This window comes from Cygnus atratus, chromosome 25 (assembly GCF_013377495.2).
Source record: "Cygnus atratus isolate AKBS03 ecotype Queensland, Australia chromosome 25, CAtr_DNAZoo_HiC_assembly, whole genome shotgun sequence".
Classification (NCBI taxonomy): domain Eukaryota; kingdom Metazoa; phylum Chordata; class Aves; order Anseriformes; family Anatidae; genus Cygnus; species Cygnus atratus.
In genome coordinates, this window is record NC_066386.1 from 4039303 (window position 1) to 4066452 (window position 27150).

The 27150-nt window shown below is 46.0% G+C and overlaps 3 protein-coding genes across 3 annotated transcripts; 2 read left to right on the forward strand and 1 right to left on the reverse strand.

Moving 5' to 3' along the window:
- Positions 1-3847: 3847 nt before the first annotated feature.
- Positions 3848-4813, reverse strand: LOC118258928 (olfactory receptor 14C36-like). The gene has a single exon (XM_035568030.1). It carries the CDS (start codon positions 4811-4813, stop codon positions 3848-3850), a length of 966 nt encoding a protein of 321 aa, XP_035423923.1.
- Positions 4814-11635: 6822 nt separating this feature from the next.
- Positions 11636-12562, forward strand: LOC118258936 (olfactory receptor 14C36-like). Its single transcript, XM_035568037.1, has one exon. The coding sequence runs from the start codon at positions 11636-11638 to the stop codon at positions 12560-12562; it is 927 nt and encodes a 308-aa protein (XP_035423930.1).
- A 10439-nt stretch (positions 12563-23001) lies between these two features.
- Positions 23002-24784, forward strand: LOC118258890 (olfactory receptor 4S2-like). Its single transcript, XM_035567994.1, has 2 exons — positions 23002-23897; positions 24751-24784. Exons 1-2 carry the CDS (start codon positions 23002-23004, stop codon positions 24782-24784), a joined length of 930 nt encoding a protein of 309 aa, XP_035423887.1.
- Positions 24785-27150: the final 2366 nt, after the last annotated feature.

The window sequence follows — 27150 nt, forward strand, 5'->3', positions numbered from 1 at the left end:
GGCTCAGGTGGTCAGTGAGAGAAATGGCAGAGCTGGAAGGTGAGGAGCAAAGTTTTCTATACGGTGTCCAGCCTCAACAGACTGAGAGACTTAGGAGAAAACTTGGATCAACATCAATTGGGGAATGTTGCTATCACTATTTGCCTCAACTCAAGGGCAATGAAAAATATCTGTAAATACGAAAAATCCTTCTTTATAAAGGCCTCATTCAAGTCTTCCTTTTACTGCACTCCTTAAACTTGACTAATTAGCTGTAGAAGTTTTGAACAATTGAACTATATTGTCAAAATAGACATATCTTGTTAAGGCTTTCTTCATTTTAATGACCCCCATGGTGTATTTGGTGCTCAGGTACCTCAGGTAAAACAAGGAGATAGAAGAAATCTCTCAAGGACCTAAAGTCAGAGGCAAACACCAAAGTTTCCTGGAGCATTTAATTGGCCCCATGGAGGGCCTTTACTACCAAAGCCTCCCAAAGGACTTGTTAGAGAAGATTAACTGCAGGCCATGATTGCAGGTAGTCAGGGGCATTGTGCAGGTGGCTCTGATGCTGAGAAAAGCCTTGGTTTTGGTGAAGCAGAAAGGTCAAGCCCTGAGCTCAGCCCTGGGAAGAGAGGTCCAGTCCCTCACATATGGGGCAGTGGGATGTGGGCTGTGTGATGCTGAGTGCAGGACAAAGGTATGACAGCACAGCGCCTGTCTGCAGGGTGGCAAGAAGGCAGCAAGGCCTCAGTGTCATGAGGACAACGTGTCTCCTCACAGGCCTCAGTGGCAGAGACATCACCCATATCCAAGGGGACAAAGACCTCCATCTCACTGGGCCCTTCAGCCTTGGCAGGGCCCTCAGCCATCTCCACTGCAGGCTGTCCTGCACTGTCCCACACCTGCCCCTTTCCCTGCAGGCTGCAGACACTCCTCTCCCTTCTTCTTGCTCTCAACAGGGCATTTCCATGGATGTCTCTCCACCCTCACATGGGAGTTCTTTGAAACACATCAACATGCTCTGATGATGGACTTCATCTAGGTGACCACTGGCACCACAGTATTATCCTTTGAGGGACATTTCTTCCTCCTCAAGCTCACTGCACACCTTCCAAGTTGCATTTTCTGACAGCTGATCTTTTTCCTGTTCTTTCCTGCTAACAAGCAAAGTTTTGTCATCTCAGAAACCACTCCTCAAGCAGGACTCCCAACCCAACAGACTTCCTGTGGTCTCTCAGCTGACCAGACACAAGTTGCCTCACCATCATCTCTCAAGCCATAGGCTTGCTGCTCATTTCAAACTCCTTGGCTAGACACGACCAAGTCATGGGCCTCCTACTTTCTATTCCTATCCTCTTGCAGAAGGGACAGAACAACCCCATCTCCAGGCCTTCTTTCTGGATGGGGCCTACCAGGCACTTAAGCAGAGGAGATCCCACAGTCAACATGCCAACTGGGCACCTTCTGCTGGCCTCTCAGGGACGCTGGCAGATGAGAGCCTAAAAGTACACATCCCAGCCAGGAGACAAGGGCCGACCTGTCGGCTAGTTCACAATCCCTTTCCAATTCACTTTCTTGCTACTTGCTCTGGAGCTGATGCTCCAGAGACAGAAGTGACTTCACAGTCATCTTTACAACCATGTTCCTCCTGTGGGCCTATGAAAACCTCGAGGCACATTTGAGCTCATCATAGCATTCCCACCCATCTACTCCTTGTGGCCTACAAGCTGATCTCAATCACTCGTCACACATCACCTCACATTCATCTCTGAACGATGTATGAAGCTCAGCAACTTCATGATTCCTGCCAAGAGGGCCAACTTCGTAAGTTAGAGGTAGGAGAGGAGATGAAGGTCAGGGTTTTAGATCCCAGGAACCAGGATATTGGGCTTTAGTACTCCAGGTTAGAGCTTTCCCACATTAGGCATTACACAGGCATAGGTGGAGGGTTTGGTGATCAGCTTTGGGTGTCAGGTCAGTGTTTAGGGTATGGGCAAGTTTTGTGGGATAGGGTTTTGTTTAGGGATGGCCTGAGGGCTAGGGTTAAATAGAACATTTCTATCCTAGTGATAAAGGCAGAGATTAGGGTGAGTGAAAATTTAATAGGCTTACGGGTTTGAGCTTTGGCTTCAAGGGAAGGTTTGAGGTTAAGTGGGAGAGTAGTGAATTACAGTCAAGGTGAGGAGTAGCAGTTATGGGTTTAGAAACACAGTAAGTGCCTAACAGAAATGTTTTCAGAGTCAGTGTTACAGCAGAATCAACACTACCTGAACCCTCATACCTCTTCAAAATTGTTCATTTTTGCTTGCCAAGCCCCTCTTTCATCCCCCAAATCACATACCTCTCCTGTCCAGGCTTCTCCTGACCTCCCCATATCAGTCATCTTCTTAGGAGCAGCTTTATGATGGCTTTCATAATCTTAGAATATCTGTCTCATCTCTGTTGGCTACTCCATTCCTGAGACAGAAGTGCCGTTGTAGTCAGGAGGGAAAAGGGCGCAAAGTTCCACAGGAGCACCCTGCACAACATGACCAGCAGCTCTGCACCACCACAAAAGGGCACTTCCTTCTTACAAGTTTTGGTTCCAGAATGGCTCCTATGGATCCAGGGTAACTTTATGCAGCCTGTCATGCAGGCTTCCTCTCCCCCAGGGCATCTTGGAGGCCGTGGCCACCTCAGTGTAGAAAACAAAAAGCAGCCCTGAAGGATGAGTTTAGTCAAAAGTTGAAACCTCTGACCTGACAAACGTTATCTAAGAACTCTTCCTCTATGGGGCCTACCAGGTACTTAGAAAGAGTGGATCTCCCAGACTATTTGCAAACCATGTGCCTTCTGCTGGCCTATCAGGGACACTTGCAGTTGTGAGCCTAAAGGCATGGACCTCAACCAGGAGACAAGGGATGACCTGTCAGCTACTTCAGAAAAAAGTCAGTTCACAATTGACTTTACAGACCTTTTCTTAGGAGTGGATGATGAATTTCTGAGGCACCACTGACATTGTCATACCATACCTACAAAACACCCTGTATCTGGCCTTGGACAAGCAAAGGTAGAAGTGAGCTGGTTGTGTTTCTTCAAGCCCATGGCACTGCTGCTGGACTCCCAGCCTCTGTGACACACAAGAACCAGTTACGTGCCAGTCCTGTGAGGTGCTAGGGCAGGAGTGCCCTTACAGTCAATGTTCAAGCCCCATGCCTGTTGGTGGTCTCTCAGCTCCTGGTGCACAGTGAAGAAGATCACACTCACTTCCACAAGCCACGTGCCTCAAGCTGGCCTAGAAGACACTCAGGGGAAGCACCCTCCCAGCCCCAGCCTCAGCCCCAGCCCCAGCTGGCAGTGCTGCTCTGCAGAGTGAGGGGGCTGTGGTGCCCAGGGCACGGGGGCACTCTGCAGGGCCATGCTGGGCAGGCTGTGAGACAGACCCAGCTCATGGGGTCACTGCCATTGCCCCAGGGCTGCAATGAATCACTTGACAGACTCCTTGGCTGAGGCTGCTGCATGCCCTGGGGCTGCAGAGCTCTCCTCTGCCTGTTTACACCAGATTTAGCACATTAGCTCTGGTCAGTCCACCTTGGACAGGCTCACATTCTGGGGGCTCAGAACAGGTCTCACAGGAAGGACGTCAGACAAAAAAAGGCAGTGCAGGGCTTATTTATTTTGTTCAAATTCACAGAGAGCCTGGCTCCTCATGCACAGAGTTTCTGACCTATATTCAACAGGTACATACTGAAATGCAAATGGGGTGAATCATCTCATTTTAATTGGAAACATTAGCCGAATTAAAACAAAGAAAATCCTCTAATAAAAATACGCACAAAGACACACACAGAAAATAGAATATTGGCTATTCCTGTAATTATTGACATTATGAGTCATCTGCAGAAGCAGATTGGAAATTTGCTGCATCTGAAACACACCTAGTCATCAATTTCCATAAGGCATCCTTGAGCTCTTGATTTCTCATGCTGTAGATGAGGGGGTTCACTGCTGGAGGCACCACCGAGTACAGAACAGCTGCCATCAGGTCCAGAGATGGGGAAGAAATGGAAGGGCGCTTCAGGTAGGCAAACATGACAGTGCTGACAAACAGAGAGACCACAACCATGTGAGGGAGGCACATGGAAAAGGCTTTGTGTCGGCCTTGCTCAGAGGGCATCCTCAGCACAGCCCTGAAGACCTGCACGTAGGACAGCACAATGAAGACAAAACAACCAAATACTAACGAAACACTAACCACAAGTACTCCAGCTTCCCTGAGGTAGGAATCTGAGCATGAGAGCTTGAGGATCTGGGGAATTTCACAGAAGAACTGGTCCACAGCATTGCCTTGGCAGAGGGGCAGTGAAAATGTGTTGGCAGTGTGCAGGACAGCATGGACAAAGCCACTGCCCCAGGCAGCTGCTGCCATCTTGGCACAAGCTCTGCTGCCCACGAGGCTCCCGTAGTGCAGGGGCTTGCAGATGGCAACGTAGCGGTCGTAGGCCATGACAGTGAGAAGGGAATACTCTGCTCCAGCCAAGAAGAATACAAAGAGGACCTGGGCAGCACATCCTTCATAGGAGATGGTCCTGGTGTCCCAGAGGGTATTGGCCATGGCTTTGGGGAGAGTGGTGGAGATGCAGCCCAGGTCAAGGATGGCGAGGTTGAGGAGGAAGAAGTACATGGGGGTGTGGAGGCGGTGGTCGCAGGCTACGGCGGTGAGGATGAGGCCGTTGCCCAGGAGAGCAGCCAGGTAGATGCCCAGGAAGAGCCCGAAGTGCAGGAGCTGCAGTTCCCGTGTGTCTGCGAATGCCAGCAGGAGGAACTCGCTCACAGAGCTGCTGTTGGGCATTTGCTGATTCTGGATATGGACACTGCCAAAGGAGAAAAAAACATTCAAAGATAGGGTAGGTTTCTTGGAGCAAAACTCAATTCATTCTTTGTTAAAGATTTCATGTTACCTTTTTTTCCTACAAGTCCTTAGTGCATCGCCCTTGCTGTAGGCCTGCCTTGTGCTTGCTGATGTCCTATACACAGCAGCTGGCTCTGCCCAGAATTTCTTGACGGACCATATTTACTGCACAGCAGTGGTACATGTGGTACAGCGCTGTGATTTTGGAGGGAGGGCACCTGGGAAGGGGATCCCTGTGTTCAATGAGGGTATTTCATTGTGTGGATCACTGCCTGCAGCAGTTTCATCTTGGGGATGGCTGCACTCAGAGGTTGTGCTGAAAAATCATCTGGGCTGTGCTGGGAGAAGATGGCACCAGCTCCAAGTGCAGGTGGAAAAGACACTTTCAGCACAGCTGTGCAGAATGCAAGTAAGAAGACTTGAAAAGGATTCTGATTCAGAAGAGTAAGCAAGGCAACTTGGACAGTGCAAAGATATTATTTTTTTTTTTTTTCTGCAGGAGCTCTGGCAGCACAGGAGGCAGCTCCTGCCCTGGACAATATAGAGTTGAAGACTGAGGACAGAGATTCTCCCAGATTATCTGTGCCATGACACAAGCTGTGCTTGTGAGGGGTTATAGGAGACCAAGGGCTGCTGCAATGAAGGCACCTGTGCTTCAGGGGATGGCAGGGAGGGAGCAGCTCCCTTTCACTGCCTGTCCATGCCACTGCTGCCTGCAGCTGTGCCTGCCAGCAGCTGTTTCTCTGTCCCCACATCTCCTCCTGTACATGCTCACAGACCCCATCCCAACTGCTGTGTGTTCAGCTTTGCCCTGCAGACACCTCCCGGGGATAGGGACAGCTCTGGGGACATCTCCCTGTCTGCAAGTCCTAAAGAACATCCTGGCAATTCCCTGAGAAAAAAAAATGTAGATGCTGGCAAAGTGTGTAAGCAGAGACGAATGAAGGGACTTTCAAAGGTTCATCAGCAACTTATTTATACCTCAGAGTAATGCTGTAGGAGCCTCAGTCCCTTTAGAAATCTAGTCATTCCATTATCACACAGCCTGCTTTTTCATCACAGCAGGAAAATGCAGGCAGAGACTGCAGAAAGTGCCTTCACTTGCAGGCAGCCCCTGCCCTGCCCTTCCACTGCCCAAGCCCCTGGGGCAATGCCCTGGGGGTGCTGTGTAGCTGTGAGCAGCCTGCCCCAGGCAGCAGCCTCTGGGCAGCAGCAGGACCCTGCCCTGCCGCGGGGTTCCTTCCACCCACAGTTTCTCCCCGCAGCCCTTGGGCAGCTCCCCGGGCAGGCTGAGTGCTGAGCCTGGCAGGTGGCAGAGGCCCTGCCCCGGCACACAGCCCCTGGGGCACAGCAGGGATCCTGCTCTGCACCACAGCCCTGGGCACCCCTGCCTGTACCCCAGCTGCAGCCGGCCCTGTCAGAAGGCAACTCTGGGGTCCTGGCCTCTGGACATGGGGCAGGGAAGCCCTTCTCTACAGTATGTCCCCCTCCTCTGCACCAGAGACTTACACCATGAAAGTCATTCTTGTAAGTCCCACAAGCTGTGGGATGTGCTTAATTTAGGAGATCCCTGCAGGAACCACAGCTGCATTGCCCTGCACTCAGGGACTTACCATGCCAGGAGCTGTGAAGGTTCCTGCCTCAGTCAGGTCTCCTCTGCCCACTTACTGCAGGCTGCCTTACACCTCCCGTGTTTTCTGTCCCCCTTCAGCACTGCCCAGGAGTTCCCTCCCTCCTTCCCTCCCTCCCAGGAGCCTGGCCCAGCTCAGCAGCACAGGCCCAGCCCAAGGCATCACTTCCTTTGCTCTCCCCCCCCCCACAATGGGCTCCCTGGAGATGTCCCTGGGGCTCCCCAGGCGCCTCCTTGAAAGAGGCACTGACCTTCCCTCACTCAGCTGACAGCAACATTTCTTTCCAGCACTGTTCTGTGTGCTCTCAGAGGCAGAGTTGGGTGGGAGAACCACCTTGCCTTGTCCTGACATAAGGCAGCAGAGCTAGACCAGGACAGGCAGGGAGATCCTTTCCCCTTGCTGAGGGAAGGGATGCAGCCGAGGCAATCGAGGCATCTCTTTTGGGGTTTTGCAGTCCTGCGGCTGGAAGGGAACTCAGCCTCCTCCTATGCACACCACAAACCTGTCGGAGGTGGGGTTCCTCTTGCCTTGATTCAGGCGTGCACCAAACAGGCACCTGCATATGAGCTCCTTTTCTAACTCCTGTGCTAGGCAATGGAGGAGGTGGCCATGGGTGAGGTGTTCAGATGCAAACTCCTGACTCCATTTCAAGTGCCAGACACAGGCCAAGATACATGTGTGTATCTGCAATATGTAATGGAGCAATTTTTGGAGAAAGAGCAGCAACTGGAGTCACCATCTGGGAGGCTGATGGGGAAATCCTGTGACCAACTGAAATGGCAGCAAATGCCCACATGTAAGACACTTGATCCTTCTCTTACTCCTTGGGTTCAAGGCATTCCCTAGAGGTGTAGGGTGATCAAATGGGGTCATGTACCACAGGAACAGCCAAGCCTCTCTTTTTCTCTTCTCCATCTGTTCTATTTCCGACATGTCTGCTGATTTTATAATCAGAAGTTTTCTCATGGGCATCCACACATTGTGCAGCCTAATTCAGGGCAGCCGCTCCCTTTAACAGCCAGTTACAGGCCTGTAGTTCTACATGACATGACATGATTCTCCAAAATGATTTAAAGCAGCATTGAATCACACCATGAATGTCTTCCATCATGCAAGAGAGACCTTAACAGACTGAAGCCAGTTCAGTGGAGGCCACCAAGATGGTCGGGGCTGGAGGATGGGAACCCTGGCCTTGTTCAGCATGGGGAAGGGATGGCTTTGAGGGGAACACACAGTAGCTCTGCACTGCCTGTGCAGAGGTTTCCAAGAGGACAGATTCAGGATCATCACTGCCATGCAAGACATCAGTAGAGGCAGCGGGCTGAAACAAGAGACGTTCATGCTACATGTGTACAGAAACTTTTCCAACAAGAGAACAGCTCTGGAAGCTATGTCTCAGAAAATGTGAGCCAGCCCCACACCTGGAAATTTTCAAGAGCCATCTGCATAAGGCCTTGAGTAAGTTTCTGTGATCCTGCGTGGAGCGGGAGGTTGCCTATTGAGGTCCCTCCTAGCCTGGTGATGCTGTTGTGCCTTCTCTTCCAGATGGCTAGGTTCAGAAAAGCACTCAGGTTCTCTCTGACCACAGAGGAATCACACTAGGTGCAGGGGATCTTCCCTGGTACTGCAGACAGCCCTGATCTCATCCTTGGCTTGTCCCATCCTCTGCCTTTCTCTTCTCTGTCTCTTTCACCAGTTTCATACCTCTCAGAAAGAATGGTCTGCTCTAATACATTTCCTACTGCACAGTGGCTTTCCTTTTTGTACCCCCGTGTGGTGTTTATCAGATGGGCACTCTGATAGTGAATGGAGTAAGTCTTAATATGTCTGACCATGAAAATTAACATATAGGGCTCCTGTGTGAGAAGCACATGTTGTCTTCTTGCTTTCCAGTTAATAATCACCATGAAAGTAGTTTGGATTTTGATGTTTTGATGGAACAAACTGGCACCTGCCAGAAAGCATGCGATACTTCAGCTCCAATGCCAACACCTGTAGAAACTGGGAATTTACAGTACATGTACTCTGAACTGCCCCTGCACTCCCTGATTTGAAAATTACTGTTGTACCCCAGTGTCTGATTACTGTTGCACCTCAAAATGGAATTTCTGATTTAAGAGCAGAGTCAGAAAAATGGCACATTATATCTAGACCCCACTCCCCATACCATTCACCAGTCTGGAAGCCAGGTGGGAGATGGTGCCTGACAGTTGAGTATCAATACCTAAATGACAACTGACAACATGGAATTAACACATGATGGGTTTATCCATCTTATTACTGAAAAGAGGTTGGCCATATCCCTTTTTCTCCCACACTTCATAAACATTTATTTATATTTATAGGCATTTATTTTATTTATAAATATTAATAAGATCCCCTCTCAGTCTTCTTTTCTCAAGGCTGAACAGACCCAGGTCTCTCAGCCTTTCTTCAAAGGGGAGATGCTTCGGGCCCTGTATCATCTTTGTGGCTCTCCGCTGGACTCTTTCCAGGAGATCCCTGTCTTTATTTTTGTACTGGGGAGCCCAGAACTGGATACAGTACTCCAGGTGAGGCCTGACCAAGGCAGAAATACTGCTATCTTCTCAGAGACAGCACCATCAGGGTGAGCCATCTGCCTGCAGACATTAACAGCTGACAGACTGGAGCATCTATAAAAGGGAACCTTGAGAGACTCCAGGATTTTGCCTAGAGAAACATCTTGACAAGCAGAAGAGCCTAGACCTGCACCATCAGAAGAGTAACCTCCTACATCAGGGTGAACTGGGACCCTGCTGACTGAGCAGTGCCCAGGAGGAGGAGGGTCTGGGCACTACGAGGGATGCCATATGAGCAGTGGTGCCTGCTCACCAGGAACAAGGCCAGCTTCATAAAGAGCTGCCTTACGAGGAGCATGGCCACCAGGAAAATCTGCATTATCATACTCAGCTTAGATCTGGTGTGACACCACATGGACAAGGGTCAACAGCCAGAAGGGAAAGAAGTGCAAGTCTGGGAGTCCCTAGGACAGCAGTGTGGAGAGGAGCAAGGACTGTGGCAAGACTGAAAGTTCCAATAGAACCGAGGTCTTTGTGTCCATGGCTATTTCTGTTCTCTCTGCCTCTGAGGCCTATGAGAAGACAGATTATTGTTTAAGCACCAGGGCCTCAATGCCTCCTTGCCGCCACCCATGAACCAGGCAGGGGACAGACCATTCTGCTGCACTTGGCCATGGACATCCCCATCTCCTACGCCCTTCCCAGGGGCCAGGAGTCAAGGCCTGGCCCTTGTGTTTGGTGAAACACGAGCAGTAGTTTTTCTGTGCATCAGTGTCACTTTCACATTGCCTTTGTCTACTTGTCTTCACTACCTCCAATACTATGCTCTAACGAGCTCCAAGGGAGGCTATGTCAGTGCTGGCCCTCAGGGGGGCATGCCAGGAAAGTTGCATTTGACTTGGACTTCTTGAGAGATTTCTTCAATTTCCTCTTAGTGCCAGCATTTCATGGGCTCATCACCAAACCCACCAGAGGGGTCATTACAATGCCTTGGGCTGGGCCTCTGCTGTTGAGCTGGGCTGGGCTCCTGGGACAGAGAGAGCTCCTGGCAAGAGGAACATGGTGCAGAGAGACAGCTCTGTCCATGAGCAGCTCCTCCACACAGCGCAGAAGGGCTGGAGGTGTGCAAAAACAGAGGACAGTGTGAGGCAGGACAGTTCTGCAGACTCTTGACACTGTGAGTCTCTGGCTGCAAAGTAATGTAGATTCAGTTGCCAAAGGGTTCTTCTACAACTGGCACATCTGATGACTGATAGCATCTGTCAGGATGCCTCTCTCTGTTTCTCCAGCACAGAGTAGAAGATGTTTTAGAGAATGGCATTTATGACTGGATTTTTCAAGAGGAAGACCAAGACAGGGTCTACCTGAAGGGTAAGACTTTTTCTGGAGTCTGTGCTTTCAGATTTCTGCAGTGGAGGGGAGGCAGATTTCATGGTAATTGGTTGTTAGGATTGTACAGGAGACTGAGACTCCTAGAGCATTGCACTGAGAGATCAATATGATAGTGATGAACTTAAAGTCCCTTCAGCCACCACAGCTTAAAGACTGCAACATTATATTTGTGACCTTTCTCGGGGCTTACTGGAGATGATCTTTAAGCGCTGCAACCCCTGCGATGCCTATGGACAGTGCCCTGTCTTTGGGAGGTGTCTGCAGGCCAGACCTGAGCACACAGCATTTGCAATAAGCATGAGCTGCCTTCCCTGCAGCTGGAGCTGCAGCAGAGGAGGGGCTCCTGAGTGTCTGTATGTCCCTCCCTGGCCTTGCCTCCCATGGCAAGCATGGTGACATTCCTTCTGGCTTCTCCATCTGGACATACTGCTGCTATTCTTGTTTCCAGGCTGGCTAGGAATGGGGGATTCAGATGTATATGGAGTGAGCCCTTGGTGTGCTTGGCTGGAAGTGGAGTACAGGGACAGGGTGAGGGGGCTGGAGATGTGCACTTTGAGCCTTGATTCTTCTGATCTCAGCAGTGTCCAGGTGAACCTCTGAGTATAATTGTCCTGAAGCTCAAAGAGATGCCAGCACAGGGCAACTGAGACTAGGACTGACTGACAGCCTGGCTGTCCTCTCTACAGGACAATCTGCACTTAAGGGACTGTCCCTTTGCCTCTGATGATCCACAGGTTTTCACTTGGAGTGCAGCAGAAATGCCGAGGATTTCTGCCTTAGAAACACCCCTCAGATGCGGTGGGGCAGCTGGAACAAAACAATAACAACAAAAAATACAAAAAAGAAAGCCCCACAACCCTGCTCTGCAGTTGGGTGAACTGGGAGCAACAATGTGCACAATCTCCAGATATCAGGAGTGAATTGAATCTGGGATTACTCCATGTTCCTCTTCACCTCTTGCTGTAAGGCAGAACTGACTCCTGCATTGCCCACAGCAGAGCCCCCTGCTCCCAAGGACATTCTCAGGCAGCATTAATCAGAACTCTTGAAAGTGACCTGCCAAATGTCTGCCTGGAAGTGGGCAAGTGAGTTAGGGGGTTTTAATGAGAAATTAAAATAGTTTATTCTCAGATAACTCTGTGGTAAATTATCACCATCTTTCTATTCCTTGGGCAGGGCCCCATGCCCAGAACCAGCAAATGCCCAACAGCAGCTCTGTGAGCGAGTTCCTCCTGCTGGCATTCGCAGACACACGGGAGCTGCAGCTCCTGCACTTCGGGCTCTTCCTGGGCATCTACCTGGCTGCCCTCCTGGGCAATGGCCTCATCCTCACTGCCGTAGCCTGCGACCACCGCCTCCACACCCCCATGTACTTCTTCCTCCTCAACCTTGCCCTCCTCGACCTGGGATCCATCTCCACCACTCTCCCCAAAGCCATGGCCAATACCCTTTGGGACACCAGGACCATCTTCTACACAGGATGTGCTGCCCAGGTCTTCTTTTCAGTCTTCTTGGTTGGAGCAGAGTATTCCCTTCTCACTGTCATGGCCTATGACCGCTACATTGCCATCTGCAAGCCCCTGCACTACGGGAGCCTCGTGGGCAGCAGAGCTTGTGCCAAGATGGCAGCAGCTGCCTGGGGCAGTGGCTTTGTCCATGCTGTCCTGCACACTGCCAACACATTTTCACTGCCCCTCTGCCAAGGCAATGCTGTGGACCAGTTCTTCTGTGAAATTCCTCAGATCCTCAGTCTCTCCTGCTCAGATTCTTACCTCACAGAGATAGTGCTCATCATGTTTTCTGCCTGTTTAGGTGTTGGTTGTTTTGTTTTCATTGTGCTGTCCTACGTGCAGATCTTCAGGGCTGTGCTGAGGATGCCCTCTGAACATAGCCGGCACAAAGCGTTTTCCATGTGTCTCCCTCACCTGGCCGTAGTTTCCCTGTTTCTAAGCACCATCATGTTTGCCTACATAAAGCCCCCTTCCATTTCCTCCTCATTCCTAAATGTGATGGTGGCAGTTCTGTACTTGGTAGTGCCTCCAGCGGTGAACCCCCTCATCTACAGCATGAGGAACCAGGAGCTCAAGAATGCAGTGAGGAAACTCTTTGGATACCTGCTTCTTTAGCATCAACAGTGTGCCTATAATACTAATGGGACACCCAGGTTATTGGAAAAATCTCTTAATACAATATCTTGTAATTATTTTTTTTATTATCATTGTTTCCTAAAAAAATGTGATTTTGATTTTATGTTATTCTTAGCATCTTGCCTCTTAATTAATTTATTTACTTTTCCCAATCATCTCATGTATGTATAGGAGTGGCTTCTTGTGTAGATAAAGACAATAAAGAAGCCTTGAGAACTCAAATGGTCTCAGCTGCTGTTTCTTCCCCTTTCCTCTGCAGCTGGGGGAGAAGCCCCAGCATGCAGGAGTGGCTCAGGGCCAAGAGCCCAGCTACCACATGGAGGAGCAGCCCCAGTGGCCCTTTGGGCTGCCCCTCAATGCCTGGTAGGCTTTTTCCTGGCTGGAAGGGGACAATTTCCCAAACTGGGGCAAGCTGATGGGTACCACCATGGCCACTTGAAGGGACCTGCCTTTGAGTCTTTCAGCCTAAGTTTGCCACAGATGACCCAAGATGGTTCATGGATGTTCAGGTGTCTACAAAGAATCAGCCAGAGTTTCTTACATTCCAAATGACCATTTCGTCTATGGGTCAGTCCCAAGAACCCCCTCACTTCTCTTTGGAGGGGTTTCATGTGCTGGACTGGGCTGCAGTTACAGGGACAAAGACCTCTACTGCTGGCAGTAGAGGTGCCTTAGGAAATCCACTCAGCTCTGTCTGAATTTCCCAAAGGGCTCTGGTCTCCTTCAGGTCCTTTCTGACAGCTGCCAGACTCAGGAAAATACTCATATAACAGAGCTCTGCAGGTGTCACTGCTTGAGTGAAGAGAAGGTTCACTTAATAATGGAAGGTTCTCTTCACCTGCCAGGTGAAGAGAAGGTTTGTCCAGAGAGTGTCCTGCTTCAGTAGTCTGCTTTTACTACCTGCCCAGACCTCCTAAGAAGACACCATGGATCAACGTAAATGGGAGAATGTTGCTATCACTTTTTGCCTAATCTCAAGAGCTACGAAAAATATCTATAATCATGAAAAAATCCGTCTTTATCAAGTGCTCATAGCAGTCTTCCTCTTTAACTACATTTCTGAAACTTCACTAATTAGTTGTGCAAGTCTTGAAGACTTAAGGAAATTGCCAGAACAGACATGGCTTGTTAGGGCGTTCGGCATTTTAATGACCCCAATGGTGTATTTGGTGCTCAGGTACTGTGAGGAGACTGAAGAACCAGAAGGTAAAGACAGAGCAAATAACAAAGATTCTTGGAGCAATAAACTGGCCCAGCTGAGGGTCAAAACTGACAAAGTCTCCCAATGGACATATCTGACCAGATAATTGGAGACCATGATTTTAGATCGGCTAAGAGCATTTTGCAGATGGCTCTGATGCTGAGAAAAGCCTTGGCTTTTATGAAGCAGAAAGGCCAAGCCCTGAGCTCAGCCCTGGGAAGAGAGGTCCTGTCCCTCATCTATGCGGCAGTGGGATGTGGGCCGTGTGATGCTGAGTGCAGGACAAAGGTATGACACCACAGGGCCTGTCTGCGGGGTGGCAAGAAGGCAGCAAGGCCTCAGTGTCATGAGGACAATGTGTCTCCTCATAGGCCTCAGTGGCAGAGACATCACCCATATCCAAGGGGACAAATACCCTCATCTTGATGGACTCTCCAGCCTCTAGCTGTCTCTCTGCTCAATGGCCCTCTTCCCAGGAGCTTTATCTGTCCCAGGAGCCTGGCCCCATTTAGCAGCACAGCACCTGACCATAATATTACTTGCTCTGTCCCATTGGGCTCCCTTGAAGTGTCCCCAGGGCCTCAGGGCTGACAAACTCTCCTGGGGTATGGTGTTTGAAAGCAGACTGAAATTTTCACCAACTGCTCCTCTCTGAGCAGGAAAGACAGATTTTAGAAGCGTGGTTTAGAATTAAAGAATTATATAATCATTAAGGTTTGAAAAGACCTTGAAGATCATCTGCTTCAACCACCCCCCTACCACCAATATTATATACTAGATCATGTCCCTAAGCACCACAACCAAACTTCCCTTATACACCCCAGGGACGGTGAAGGTGAAGTGTACGGTAGATGAAAGTAGCGCACCTGTCAATAGAATGTGCCTAGCAAGCGACACGCAAGGCAGTAGCTTGCCAGGCGCTGAGCGATGGCCATCAAGTCATGTTAGCAGTGAAGGGGAAGCGTATGGTAGGCGAAAGCAGCGCAGTGGGATAGGCGCATTGGGGAGGTTGTGTTGGGTGTTGGCCTCCCCCTGCAGTGATGTGGGCATGGGTGGGTGTAGGGGGTTAGTGAGTGTAGCATAGTGAGGTGCAGAGTGTGTGCGAAAGCATGGAGGTGGTGGCGGTGGTGGAGGAAAAAAAAGGTGGTGGGGTGTGGGGTCTGTGGAAGGCGTGCAAGGCGTGGAGGGCGTGTCAGGGTCAGGCAGGTGTAAAAAGAGGGGGTTGAGGGACCAGGCATCTTGGTAGGGTGGGTGGAAAAAGGATGCTCGCGGAGCGTCCTGGGTCTGGGCTCAAACCCGCAACCTCAGCCTTTGCCCTGGGCCGGGTGAGAGGTAAGCATCACAACTGCAGTGCTACGGTTGGCCCCTGGTAAGGGGGGGCACCTGTCAGTTGATATACAACATAATCCCTGCCTCAGTCCTGTCCTTGTGGTTGATATACAACATACTCCGTGTGTTAGCTAAAACCTGCAAAACCAACATGCTTTCCCTTGTTCCCTGTCTGAAGTCCCCCCTTTTCTTTATCCTAAGCAAATTCTTTGCTTATAACACTCCTTCTTGATTCAAAGTTTTCATAAAATTCTTACCAGTTTTTATTTGGTGCTTGATTTGGTTACACTTCCAGGTTTCATATTCATCTAGTGCTTTTATACAGCACCAAAATGCACACTGTACTAATACACAGGTTAAGAATACTAGTAAAAGCAAGATCTATATTCCTATAAACAATTGCTTAAGCCAAGAAAAGTTGGGTAACCAAGAGGTCAATTTATTCTGTAATTCTCGAAAACCCCACAAGGTGTCATCTTGGACTACCTTATGTAAGGTATTGGTCTTTTCCCAAATATTTTTGAGATCAGTCTCAATTTGCCCTGCCTCATTTACATACATACAGCAACTAATATTTATTAATGTGCATACTCCCCCTTGGGAGGCTAATAAAAGGTCTAGTGCCTAAAACATTCTTATCGATTTGTTCTAGTTGCTTGCCCAAAACTATAATATGTTGTCATAAATATTGGTTTCCTACTTGTGTTAGATCTTCTCCTTTGTATGGCATTTGGTAAGGCATGCCATATGCTGGTTTTGGAGACACACACCATTTCCTGCCTAATGTCTGGTAGCTGTATGAGACTCCCATTTGCTCTAGTACCTGCCTCTACAGGCCAGGGGAATTTACACCCCCAGTCTGGTCCCTAATCTATTCACACCTGTGAAGCAGTAGCTAGTGTTACCATAAAAACTGGTCAAAGAAACTCTCTAAGACTCAATTTGGAGTTTTAGAAAGCGGGCATTCTTTGATTGTGTGCCAAATACACAGGGCATCAATTCACCTACTGTGTGTGCGGAATTGTTCAAGCTACAAGAGTTGCATACAATCAAAATGTATATATTCATTGGATTTCCTAGAAATAATCAACATATTCATACTATTTCCAATATCTCATTAAAATATTCAAAAGTCCCTGACACATGCACAATTGTTTCTACTGGTCTTTCGGGAGTCTCTGGTGGTTGTCAATAGTCTTCCTCACTATGTTTGCTGCTTGAACCAGTTCTTGTGCATGCTCAGACCATCACTTTCTTTTTTATCTTCTTGTTTTAATTTAGGCATGCATACTAAGCTAAGTCACTTACACATCCAAAGACATGGGCATACAATGATTTCCTAACCTATTCTTTTCAGACACATCCTCCAGGCCTAGGTTATGTTGCCCCCTGCCCTGTCTTGGGATACAGTTCTGTATGGTCTTATAGGTAAGGATGACTAATTAGTGAGTAAGGTAACACCAGAGATACAAAATTTCTAAACTTCCTCCTATCTAACTAAACATAGTAAAGGTTTGGCCTATCCGTTCATAAATCATTTTGGATTTGGCTCTATTATTCTGTCATGGAGAGAAACGTATGTCCTGATTCAATATCACTAGCCTCTAGACGTTGCAGCCATCTCGCATGCACATACCAACACTCACCCTAGTATCTGGTTTTTGGGACACACACTGTTCCCATCCCAGTGGTTGGTGGGGATAATCTTACTGAAATAAACATTCCGACATTCCATTCTGACATTCCATGCCCACTTATCAATTAGGATCATTGACTGGTTTGTTTCTCGTTACTGCTGTGGGGGCCCAGAGAGGACAGTCCTGGATGACCCACTTAGAGGTCACTGATGTTCAAAGTACCCTTGGGCTATATTAAGGTGACATAACACCAAACAATCTATTGAAAAAATTTATTGATGACAGAAACTATTCTGGCAGAAACTGATTAAACCTAGTTTTTAACTGGAGCTATTTAAACCTTGTTATTTAAAAAAAAAAAAAAAAAAAAAAAAAAAAGGCTGATCAGCCCATAACATACATTGAGAGAGAGAGAGAGAGAGTTAAAAAGGCAGAAGTAGAGGAAAGGCCCAGATAACCACCCTGGGTTCCAGCAACATCTCTGCTCCAGTTGTTGTGTCTGTGATGTTGGTGGGGGCACATGTGGCCCTCTGAGTTGTGTTATTTTTGAATTAGTCCCCACCTCCAGCTCTTGCTTCATACGCTAATTATTCCAAGACTGTGTCCCAAGACCTTCTTGAGAGAGTGTTGGTGTGGGGGGAGGGCGTTGCTGATGCCTTTCTCCCCCAGCTACAGAACCACTCGTGCCAAGGTGTCTCAGATGCTTACCCGAGAAAAGGAAATAGGCCCCAGAAAAGTGGTATCCCACCACCACAGGATCCTCTTTTCTGACAGTATCTTACCTTGTTAGCATTATAACACTTTTCTCTGACAAGTTGACAAGTGTTTTGAGGTTTGTTTTTTTTTTTTTTTTTTGGCTTTTCAGTCTCTTGCAACTGCCCTTGTCATTTGTTAATAAGGTATGTATCTCTCTGTGGTTTTGTTTATGTCTTCCTCCTTTTCTCATCATTCATTTTGTTTTATTGAAAAGACCCTTGACCGCATACTCTTAAAGGAACAGAAGATTTCTCCTTCCATATAACTTTAGAGTATTTACTGTATATCAGATCTTACTCTGGTTCTGGTCCAAATGAGCTGAATAGATCTGGCATTTGTCTTCAACCCTGTGATATGAAACATAAGATTATGTCAATGTAGGGCTAACAGACACAGTATTGTTACAGCAAGGCTGGTGGAAGTTGCAGTTCTTTCACATACAACTTCAGTCAGTTATGAATAACTGGTCTGGATAGGTTTGGATAACTCTTTTTTGGTAATAGCCAATATTCCAATATGATTTTGAAAAAACAAACAAACAACAACAACAAAAAAACCCACCACAAAACCACATTATTATGATTTAAACAAACATATGTATTCCTCCACCAAGATCCTTATATCAGAGCAGAATAGTTTTCTGATGTGTTGGGTTTAGTCATCAAAGCGCTCCCATGTATAGGAAGGATCCATTCACACACAAAAGCAACCCTGTAACAGATTATTCCTTGAAAAACAATAAACTTGCAGACCATGAGCAGTCAGGTGATGACTGAGCCAGCAAATAAAACTGTCTTAGTGGTCTTACTCATCTATACTGCCAGAAGGAAGTGTGTTTTTCCCCATTACACTCTAACCTGTATCTCCGCAACCTACCGACTGACCTAACAGTGTACAAAACAGTTTGTTCCTCAAACGTCTTTCACCTCTTTGTTCCTCAAACATTTGATCCGAGGATCCAACACTGGATCAAGCACAGCACAAAAAAATGAACACAATTGCAGTGGAAAGCACTCCACCTAGTGTGTGTGCTGAATTGTTCAAGCTACAGGGGTTATATACAACCAAAACATACATATTCATTTGATTTCCAGAAATAACTAACATATCCACACTTTTTCCCAGAACTCATTAAAGTATGTAAATATCCCTGACATAAGGAAATAGGCCCCAGGAAATTGGTATCCCGCCTCCACAGGATCCTCTTTTTTTTTTTTTTTTAATGCACTTTTTTTTTTCTACTGGTGGTCTTTTGGGTTCTTCCAATGTTATTCCATAGACAACTTAGGCATGCATACTAAGCTAAGTCATTTACATGTCCAAGGATGTATGAGCTTGGACCATGAGGACCATGGTTTGGGCCAGAAAGACCATGAGTTCCTCTACTAATCTTTTCAGACACATCCTCCAGGCCTGGTTCATCATTTACACATACAAAGTTTCTAAACTTCCTTCTGTCTAACTAAACCTAATAAAAGTTTGGCCTATCTGTTCATAAAATATTTCAGATTTGGCTCTATTATTCTATCATGGAGACAACCTTATGTCCTTCTGATTTGGTATCATTAGGTACTCCCCCAGAGGATGCTGCCTCTCTCCTTACTACTTAGAAATCTCTCTCTCTCTTTTTATTTTATTTATTTATTTATTTTATTGAGGAATTGCTTTTGTTTGTTTGTTTGTTTTGGGTGTATGTGTGTGTGTGTATGGAGTTATTTTAAATTTTTAAATTTAAATTTTAAGTTTTAAAAGCACTATTTTAGTGTTCACAATGCTAGAAAGCCAAAGCAGTGGACCTAATGGCCCTCTGCTCTCGGGGAAACCATAAGGTTATCAGCCTGGTTTAATGAAGGATTCTGGAGAGAGTTAACTGGATGAGTTTGCTTGTCCCATTTAATATTCGACTAATGCATCTGCTGTTATTTCTAGTGGAAAAATCCTGAAATTTCTCCATTTGATTATGATGGATCATAGTATAAAGCCACGGATCAATGGCTACTAATCTAAAATACATTTGCTTAAACTTTTCAGTTAAGACAGAATTCATTTCTCCTCCTTTGCCCCTTCCTTTCAGGCTTTTCCTTCACTACATCTCCATGACTCCCAGCTATATCCTCAAGAGATCTTCATGTGGTGGATTCCCTGGGAGAGGGTTTAAAGAGTGGTACTTCAACAGTTTTGTTCTCCACCCTTCTTGCTGCTGCTGGGTTATGAAAACATCATTCAGTGCACACAGGCCACATAATTGAGACAGACCATGAACACTGTTGTCACAAAAGCAGGAAATGTCAAGAAACACTTGTGATACAAGAAAGCAAGAAAATAAATTAGATGGGATTATGCAATATAAGATATTCTAAGCAATTTTTGGAAGCTTTTAAGATTCAATTCTATATTCTTTAAAGAGTCTGTGTTCTGACACATTCATACCAGGGACGGCAGACACTGAGGAGATAAAATTGTATAGCAGTTTCAGAAAAACTTAGATCTCTAAATACAGAGAAGGTAAGTTTTCCAGTTTGTGTTTTTTTTTTTCCCCCCTTCCCTTCCCTTCCCTTCCCTTCCCTTCCCTTCCCTTCCCTTCCCTTCCCTTCCCTTCCCTTCCCTTCCCTTCCCTTCCCTTCCCTTCCCTTCCCTTCCCTTCCCTTCCCTTCCCTTCCCTTCCCTTCCCTTCCCTTCCCTTCCCTTCCCTTCCCTTCCCTTCCCTTCCCTTCCCTTCCCTTCCCTTCCCTTCCCTTCCCTTCCCTTCCCTTCCCTTCCCTTCCCTTCCCTTCCCTTCCCTCAGTCAGATATATATTTTGTAAAAGGAATTTGGTGGTTCTGGCAGGGACCTTACCAAGAGGGATATGCAGTAAATCTGTATTGTTAACAGGTTGTATCTTCACTATCCTTTCAAAAAAACATACACCTTGTTTTTAGCTTAGGAATTTCCTATCTGCCGTTGTTCAAGAATTCAGTTTTCTTTGATCATTTATCTCTTGGTCATTCCTTTCTGAACAGCTGATTACCTACACATGACACAAGGACTAGTGTTGCTTGCTTCCAGTTCTGCTATTGCGTGGATTGAGCCCAGATATTTATTTTCCACTGGGTAACTGTACTGCCATAACGGTGTGGTTATTTAATCTCTTTATGTTATTTTCTGGAGAAATCCGGGCTATTGCTAAATGAAAGGAGGGATGGAAAGGATCAAAGGTTTCTATTAACAGGTAGAAATAGAAATTGATATCCTGTTGTTCTTATTGATCCTTTTTTTTCTTGGAGAGATATCAGAAGAAGAATATCTTTTACATAATGCAAGCACAGGAAAAGTCACTAACTTTCTCCACTCCCTTTCTAGACTTTACTTTGTGGGTTTGAGAGTAATCATGGGCTTTCTCCATTTCTGTTTCTGTTGTATGACTGATCAGTTTTTGCCTGCAGCAGAGTTTGTGATGTAAGTTTAAATTGTGACCAGAAAATTTCAAGTAGTTTTAAATTGTGACCAGATAATTTAAACTGACTGATTCATTCTACAAGTCTGCTTAGAGATGACTGACACAAACTAGGGGAACTGATTGCAATTTCACTGAGCAGAACTTGCAATAGTGATTTTTAACACCAATTGACAGGGAATATTTTGATACTAGAATGAACCCAAGCATCTGGTGATTCTTTTCTAAGAGTGCCTATTTTTAGTTAATTTCTGTGGAGAGTTTAATCTAGTTGTTCCCAGACTCCTTTGAAAAATGGGACACTGATCGTCAGGGTTTGAAAGATTGAAATGTTAAGGACTACATATCTTTTTAAGATGAGATTACTTATTTGCCAGTGACATGTACTGCTCTGATAGCCATAGCAGGAATGGGCAGAGCCAAAGAAGCCTGATGTCCATGCTGGAATATGACCACATCTGGAAAGAGCAACTGTACAGATGTAAAATGCTTAGGAGTAAGGAGTTCAGCCATAGTATAAAAAAGGGTATGGCACTGTGGATGCATCTGAACTATTTTCAGGGGAAAAAAATGAGTATCCTCTAAAGTTAACTTTACCATTCTCTAATGTTAACTTTACCATAGTAATATAAATTTACTTAAGTTCCTCATGGCAAATGTTCTGTAAAGAGCAGTATTTTGGCCATTGTGCCTTTAGTGAGACTTAGACTGACCACCTGCTAGATCAGTTTCACTAAGTGGAAGTTAACCCTTGAGAACACTCCCCAAAGCATATCAAAAATCAGTGCTATGTGAAATATGAACTGTGCTGGGGCAGAAGCTATCATAAGATTATTTTGTTTTTCTTCCCTCTGAAACAGAGATGAGATGTAAAGCAATGCTAAACACTAAATTATCAGTGAATTTCTTTGCTTTTTTCTCCATGATATGCAACTTCCCCAGAACTCACTTTTCAGCCCATTAAATTATAAATTTATATTTCAAAATATATATACACAATAGTGTTTTTTTTTTTTTTCCTCTGTGTGGTTTCATTCCCCCAATAAATAATGCAAAGATCATTATTACTTATAAAATAAATCAACATCCAAAAGCATATTTCTGGCTATTTTTCTATCATTGTTATCTTGGACTTTGTCTACACTGAGTGTAAACATGTTGCATGATCTGCCCTGTAGCACTCTGGTGTTATCCTTAGTCCATGGAAGAACACCAGTGTTGGGGAATTTTTATTGTACCCCTTGAGGTAAATTAAACACACATTTTGGCTCATTTATAAAAAGATTTAGTGAACAATGCATTGGATAGAGTCCTACCATCATAAGTGGTACTACAAGGAGTCTGCAAATATGTGGCACAACTCTACCCCTATAGAATCATAGAATTAGTAAGGTTAGAAAAGATCTCCAAGATCATCTGGTTCAACCACCCCCCTACCATCAATATCACCCATGAAAACATGTTCCTAATATCTCCCCTTATATATGCTTGCCCCAGCATCAGTCCTGGGAGCATCTGCATTAGTCCCCTTAGCCCAGTGAGCGGTTCATCTCCCAGCACCAGTTCTGTTGCCCAAAGGTGGCATTTGAGTTCTCTCATTCTAAGACAACTCTGCATCTCTTTTTTAGCTCTTCAGCAGGGGAAACTTCACTCCTTTACAAGAAGTCATTCTTTTCCTGACATTCCTGCTTCCAGCCAATTTTTAACCTTTTCTGTAGTCAGGCTTTCTTGCCCTCCATGTCAGATCATTCCTTGGTCACAAATTAAAATCGCTGAGCAGTAACAATCTGAATTTCCCTTTCACCAGCCATAGAGCCAGTTCTTCAAAATCCTGAAGTCACAGATATGTCTGAATTTGTATGTGTGTAGAATTAAACATCTACTAAAATAATATGTAAATTAATTAGTTTGTAAGCTTAATAATAATCCTATATATTTCTTAGTCTGTATATGATTCTGATACGAAGTCATTATTAATAATGAAAAAAGTGAAGAATAACACGTCCTTTTCTTTCCAGGTGTATAGGCTGTATATTGTATATTGCCAATCAAATGATTAACATGGAGAATGCAAGCAGCGTGAAGGAATTCATTCTTCTTGGACTCTCAGAAAATCAAGTAATTCAGAAAACATGTTTTGTTGTGTTTTTATTCTTCTATATGATTATCATGTCAGGAAATCTGCTCATTGTTGTCACTGTAATGAGCAGTCAACATCTGAAATCGCCCATGTATTTCTTCCTTTCCTACCTATCCTTTGTAGATATCTGTTACTCTTCTGTCACAGCTCCCAAAATGATTGCTGACTTTCTCATTGAAAATAAAACCATCTCCTTTGTGGGTTGCATAGCACAGCTGTTCGGGGTACATTTCTTTGGCTGCACCGAGATCTTCATCCTCACAGTGATGGCCTATGATCGTTATACTGCTATCTGCAGACCTCTCCACTACACCACTCTCATGACCAGGCGTGCTTGTGACCGGATGTTGATCTGCTCATGGGTGGGAGGCTTTGTGCATTCCATGGTGCAAACGCTCCTAACCTCTTTTCTACCCTTTTGCGGCCCCAACAAAATCGACCACTTCTTCTGTGATGTCCACCCCCTACTACAACTGGCTTGTACTGACACCTATGCTGTGGGCATCATTGTTGTTGCCAACAGCGGAATGATAGCTCTGAGCTGTTTCTTCATCCTGGTCGTGTCCTACATTGTCATCCTGGTTTCCTTGAAAAGACAAACATCCGAAGGGCGACACAAGGCCCTCTCTACTTGTGGGTCCCACATCACTGTAGTGATTCTGTTCTTCGGGCCATGCACGTTCTCCTACATACGCCCATCCAGCAATCTGTCAGAGGACAAGAGTGTGGCAGTGTTTTACACTGTCATCACACCCATGCTGAACCCACTCATCTATACACTCAGAAATGAGGAAGTGAAGAGTGCCATAAAAAAACTGTGGAGTAAAGAATCAGGACATGAAAAGGGAGAGGTGTAGAACAGTAACTTTTCAAAAGTGTCAGAGATCAAGTATCGCTCATGATAGTTCTTCTGAAAATTTCCCAAGAACTCCCTCTGAAAGACAAGCTGTCTTTTAGCTCCTATTGTAATTAGGAAGATCTGAAGGTGTATCTTCTGATTTGAAGAACAATATAAACTGTAACAAGAAAGGATCCCCTTTCTATTCTCTTTGACTGTCACAGACCCAGGCCTAGGGTTCCTGAGCACTACCGAAACACTAGTGAATAAATAAATACTATCAAAAGTATCAAAAATGTCATCTAGACCATTACTTGGAGTTCTCCCATATGTAAACTTTCAGATAAACTTCATCTGCTCTGTAACCCTGCTAAGAGAAGACTATCCTTACCTGCTGCTGGAAGCAATAACATCAAAGTAGGCCCCTTTCTGCTAGCTGTAAATTCCTTTTTCTGAGAACAACATTCTGCTATTTTGAATCCATACATTAGCAAATAAAAAACTGGTATTAGGTGCTAGTTATGTTATTTGCTGATGCAGGTAACAAGAGGGGAATCTTCTCCTTTCCAATTTGAAGGCATCAAGTCCTTTTTGCAGTATTTCAGCTGTCATTGACACCACCCTGTGGTGGTTTTACCTTGAGAGGGCAGCTGAACACCAAACTGCTTTCTTGCTCCCTCTCCTCAGAAGAAGAGGAGAAGAAGAAATTATGCTGGAAAGAAAAAAAAAAAAGGCTAGGCTAGGCTCGTAGGTTGAGGTAAGGATAATTTAATTAAAGGAAAAAGGAAGAGGAAAAAAGCAAGCAAAGGCCGTGCTGAAGCACAGAGAGTAGAAAAAAAAAATTGCTCTCTACTTCCCATCAATGAGCAAAGTTTGGCCACGACCCGGAAACCAGGGCCACAATACGCATAGAGGTAATTTGGGAAGACAGATGTCTGTAGTGGGTATACATGACAAGGTTTTGGTAGCGAAGGGCTGCAGTGGTGGCTTCTGTGAGAAGAATCCTGAACCTGCCACATATTAGGTAAGGGCCAGTTTCAACCAGCTCCAAAGGGACCTGCCACTGCCCAGAGCTGAGCCAGTAAGTGATGTTGATTGTGTCTCTGTGATAGCATATTCAAGAAAGGGAAAAACCTGCCATGCAACAGCATCTGGGAGAGTGAGGAGTGAGAAACAGACCTGCAAGCACCAAGGTCAGTGAAGAAGGAGGGGAAGGAGGTGCTCCAGGCACTGGAGCTGAAGTTCCCCTGTTGCCTGTGGAAAGGACCATGGTGGAGCAGGCTGTCCCCCTGCAGCCCATAGTGTATCACGGTGGAGCAGGTTTCCACTCTGCAGCCTGTGGAGAACCCCTGCTAGAGCAGATTCTGGGCCAGACCTGTGGCCCATGGAGAGGAGCCCACGCAGGAGCAGGTGATCTGTCAAGAGCTGCTGCCCATGGGGGACCCAGGTTGGAGCAGTGTGCTCCTGACGGATGGACCCTGTGGTACGGACCCATATTTGGAATGGTTGTTTAAGACCTGCTGCCTGTGGGAAGCCCACACAGGATCAGTTCGTGAAGGATGGCATCCTGTGGGAAGGACCCCACATTGGAGCAGGGGAAGAGAGGGACTGAGAAGGAGCAGCGGAGGCCAAGTACTATAGACTGACCGCAAACCCCATTCCCCTGTTCCCCTGTGCCACTCAGGGGGAGGAGGTGGAAAAGGGTGGATGGTTTTTTTGTTTTTTTGTTTTTTTTAAAATTAATTAATTAATGTATTTATTTATTTTTATTTCTCACTTCTCTAGCTTGTTAATAATAGGTAATAAATTTCTTTAATTTCCCTACGTTGAGTCTGTTTTGCCAATCACGGTAATTGTTGAATGATCTTCCTGTCCTTATCTCAACCCTTGAGCCCTTTTCGTTGTATTTTCTCCCCCTTTCCCTTTGAGGAGGGGGAGTGAGAAAGTGGTTGTGGTGGAGCTTGGTTGCCCACCTGAATAAAACCACTACAACATCTTCAGAGCCCCTCCTCCCCCCTCCCACTCACCTTACCCTTTCCCACCTTTTTTTGCTGAGTGTGACCTCATACGGTATGGAATATCCCTTTGGTTGGTTTATGTCAGCTGCCCTGCCTATGTCCCCTCCTCACCTCTTGCCCACCCCCAGCCTGCTGGCTCTTGGGGAGTTTTGGAGGAAGTCCTGTTGCTGTGCCAGCCTTGCTCAGCAACAAACAAAACGCTGGTGTGATACCAATGCTGTTCTAGCTACAAGTGCAGAGCACAACAATATATGGGCCACTGCATGGAAAGTTAATTCCATCCCATGGAATTAAAACTGCAAAAACCCATGGATGTAGAAAAGGAGAGTTTAATAATAAGAAACAAAAGAAAACAACAAACAAACAACAAAACAACAACAGAAACAAAAACAAACAAGATTTGTTTAGTTTTTAGTTGTTTACCAAACTGAACAATGCCCAGCCAGTCCCTGAGCAATGTCAGGCCCCCTCAGCCACCTCCACCTAGTTTTATTGTTGAGTATGAGATCATATGGTATGGAATATTCTTTTGGTCAGTTCGAGTCAGCTGTCCTGGTTCTGTCCCCTCCCAGTTTCTCGTGCATCCTCAGCCTCCTTGCTGGCAGGGCAGTATGAGAAGCTAAAAAGTCCTTGACTGAGTATAAGAACTGCTCTGCAACAAATAAAACTTCATTATGTTATCAGCAATATTCTCATCCTAAATCCAAAACACAGCACCAAACCAGCTACTAGAGAAAATTAATTTCCAGAGGAAACCAGGACAATCACCCTTCAGTGACTATCCCAAAAGTCATCCAAAGTACAATTTTTAACTCCTCACTGGTGATTTTTGACAAAGAAGTCTTCATATACTTCTGGGATGTTGTTATTCCTGATAGTGCTGTGTTTCTCTTGTATGATATACTTTAAATCTTTCTGCCTCAGCTTGTGAAAGAGAGTTGTTCCTGCAGATGCTCTTGAAAGTTATTTTTTTTTGCAGAATGAGAAATGGGAATAGACACTCAGGCCATCCATTTCAGCCTCTGGGTTTCAGAATTGGCATAGATGTGGAATGCTGTCATGACATCTAAGTAGCAACTTGCATCTGAGACATGGCCATGAGACCACGTAAAGTGGTCAGAGAAGGGCATCCGGAGCAGCAATAACAAGCCAACTCTTGGAGACTTGCTGTGTAGGTTTTTTGTTATTGTCCCTTTGCATTGTTCAAGCTTGAC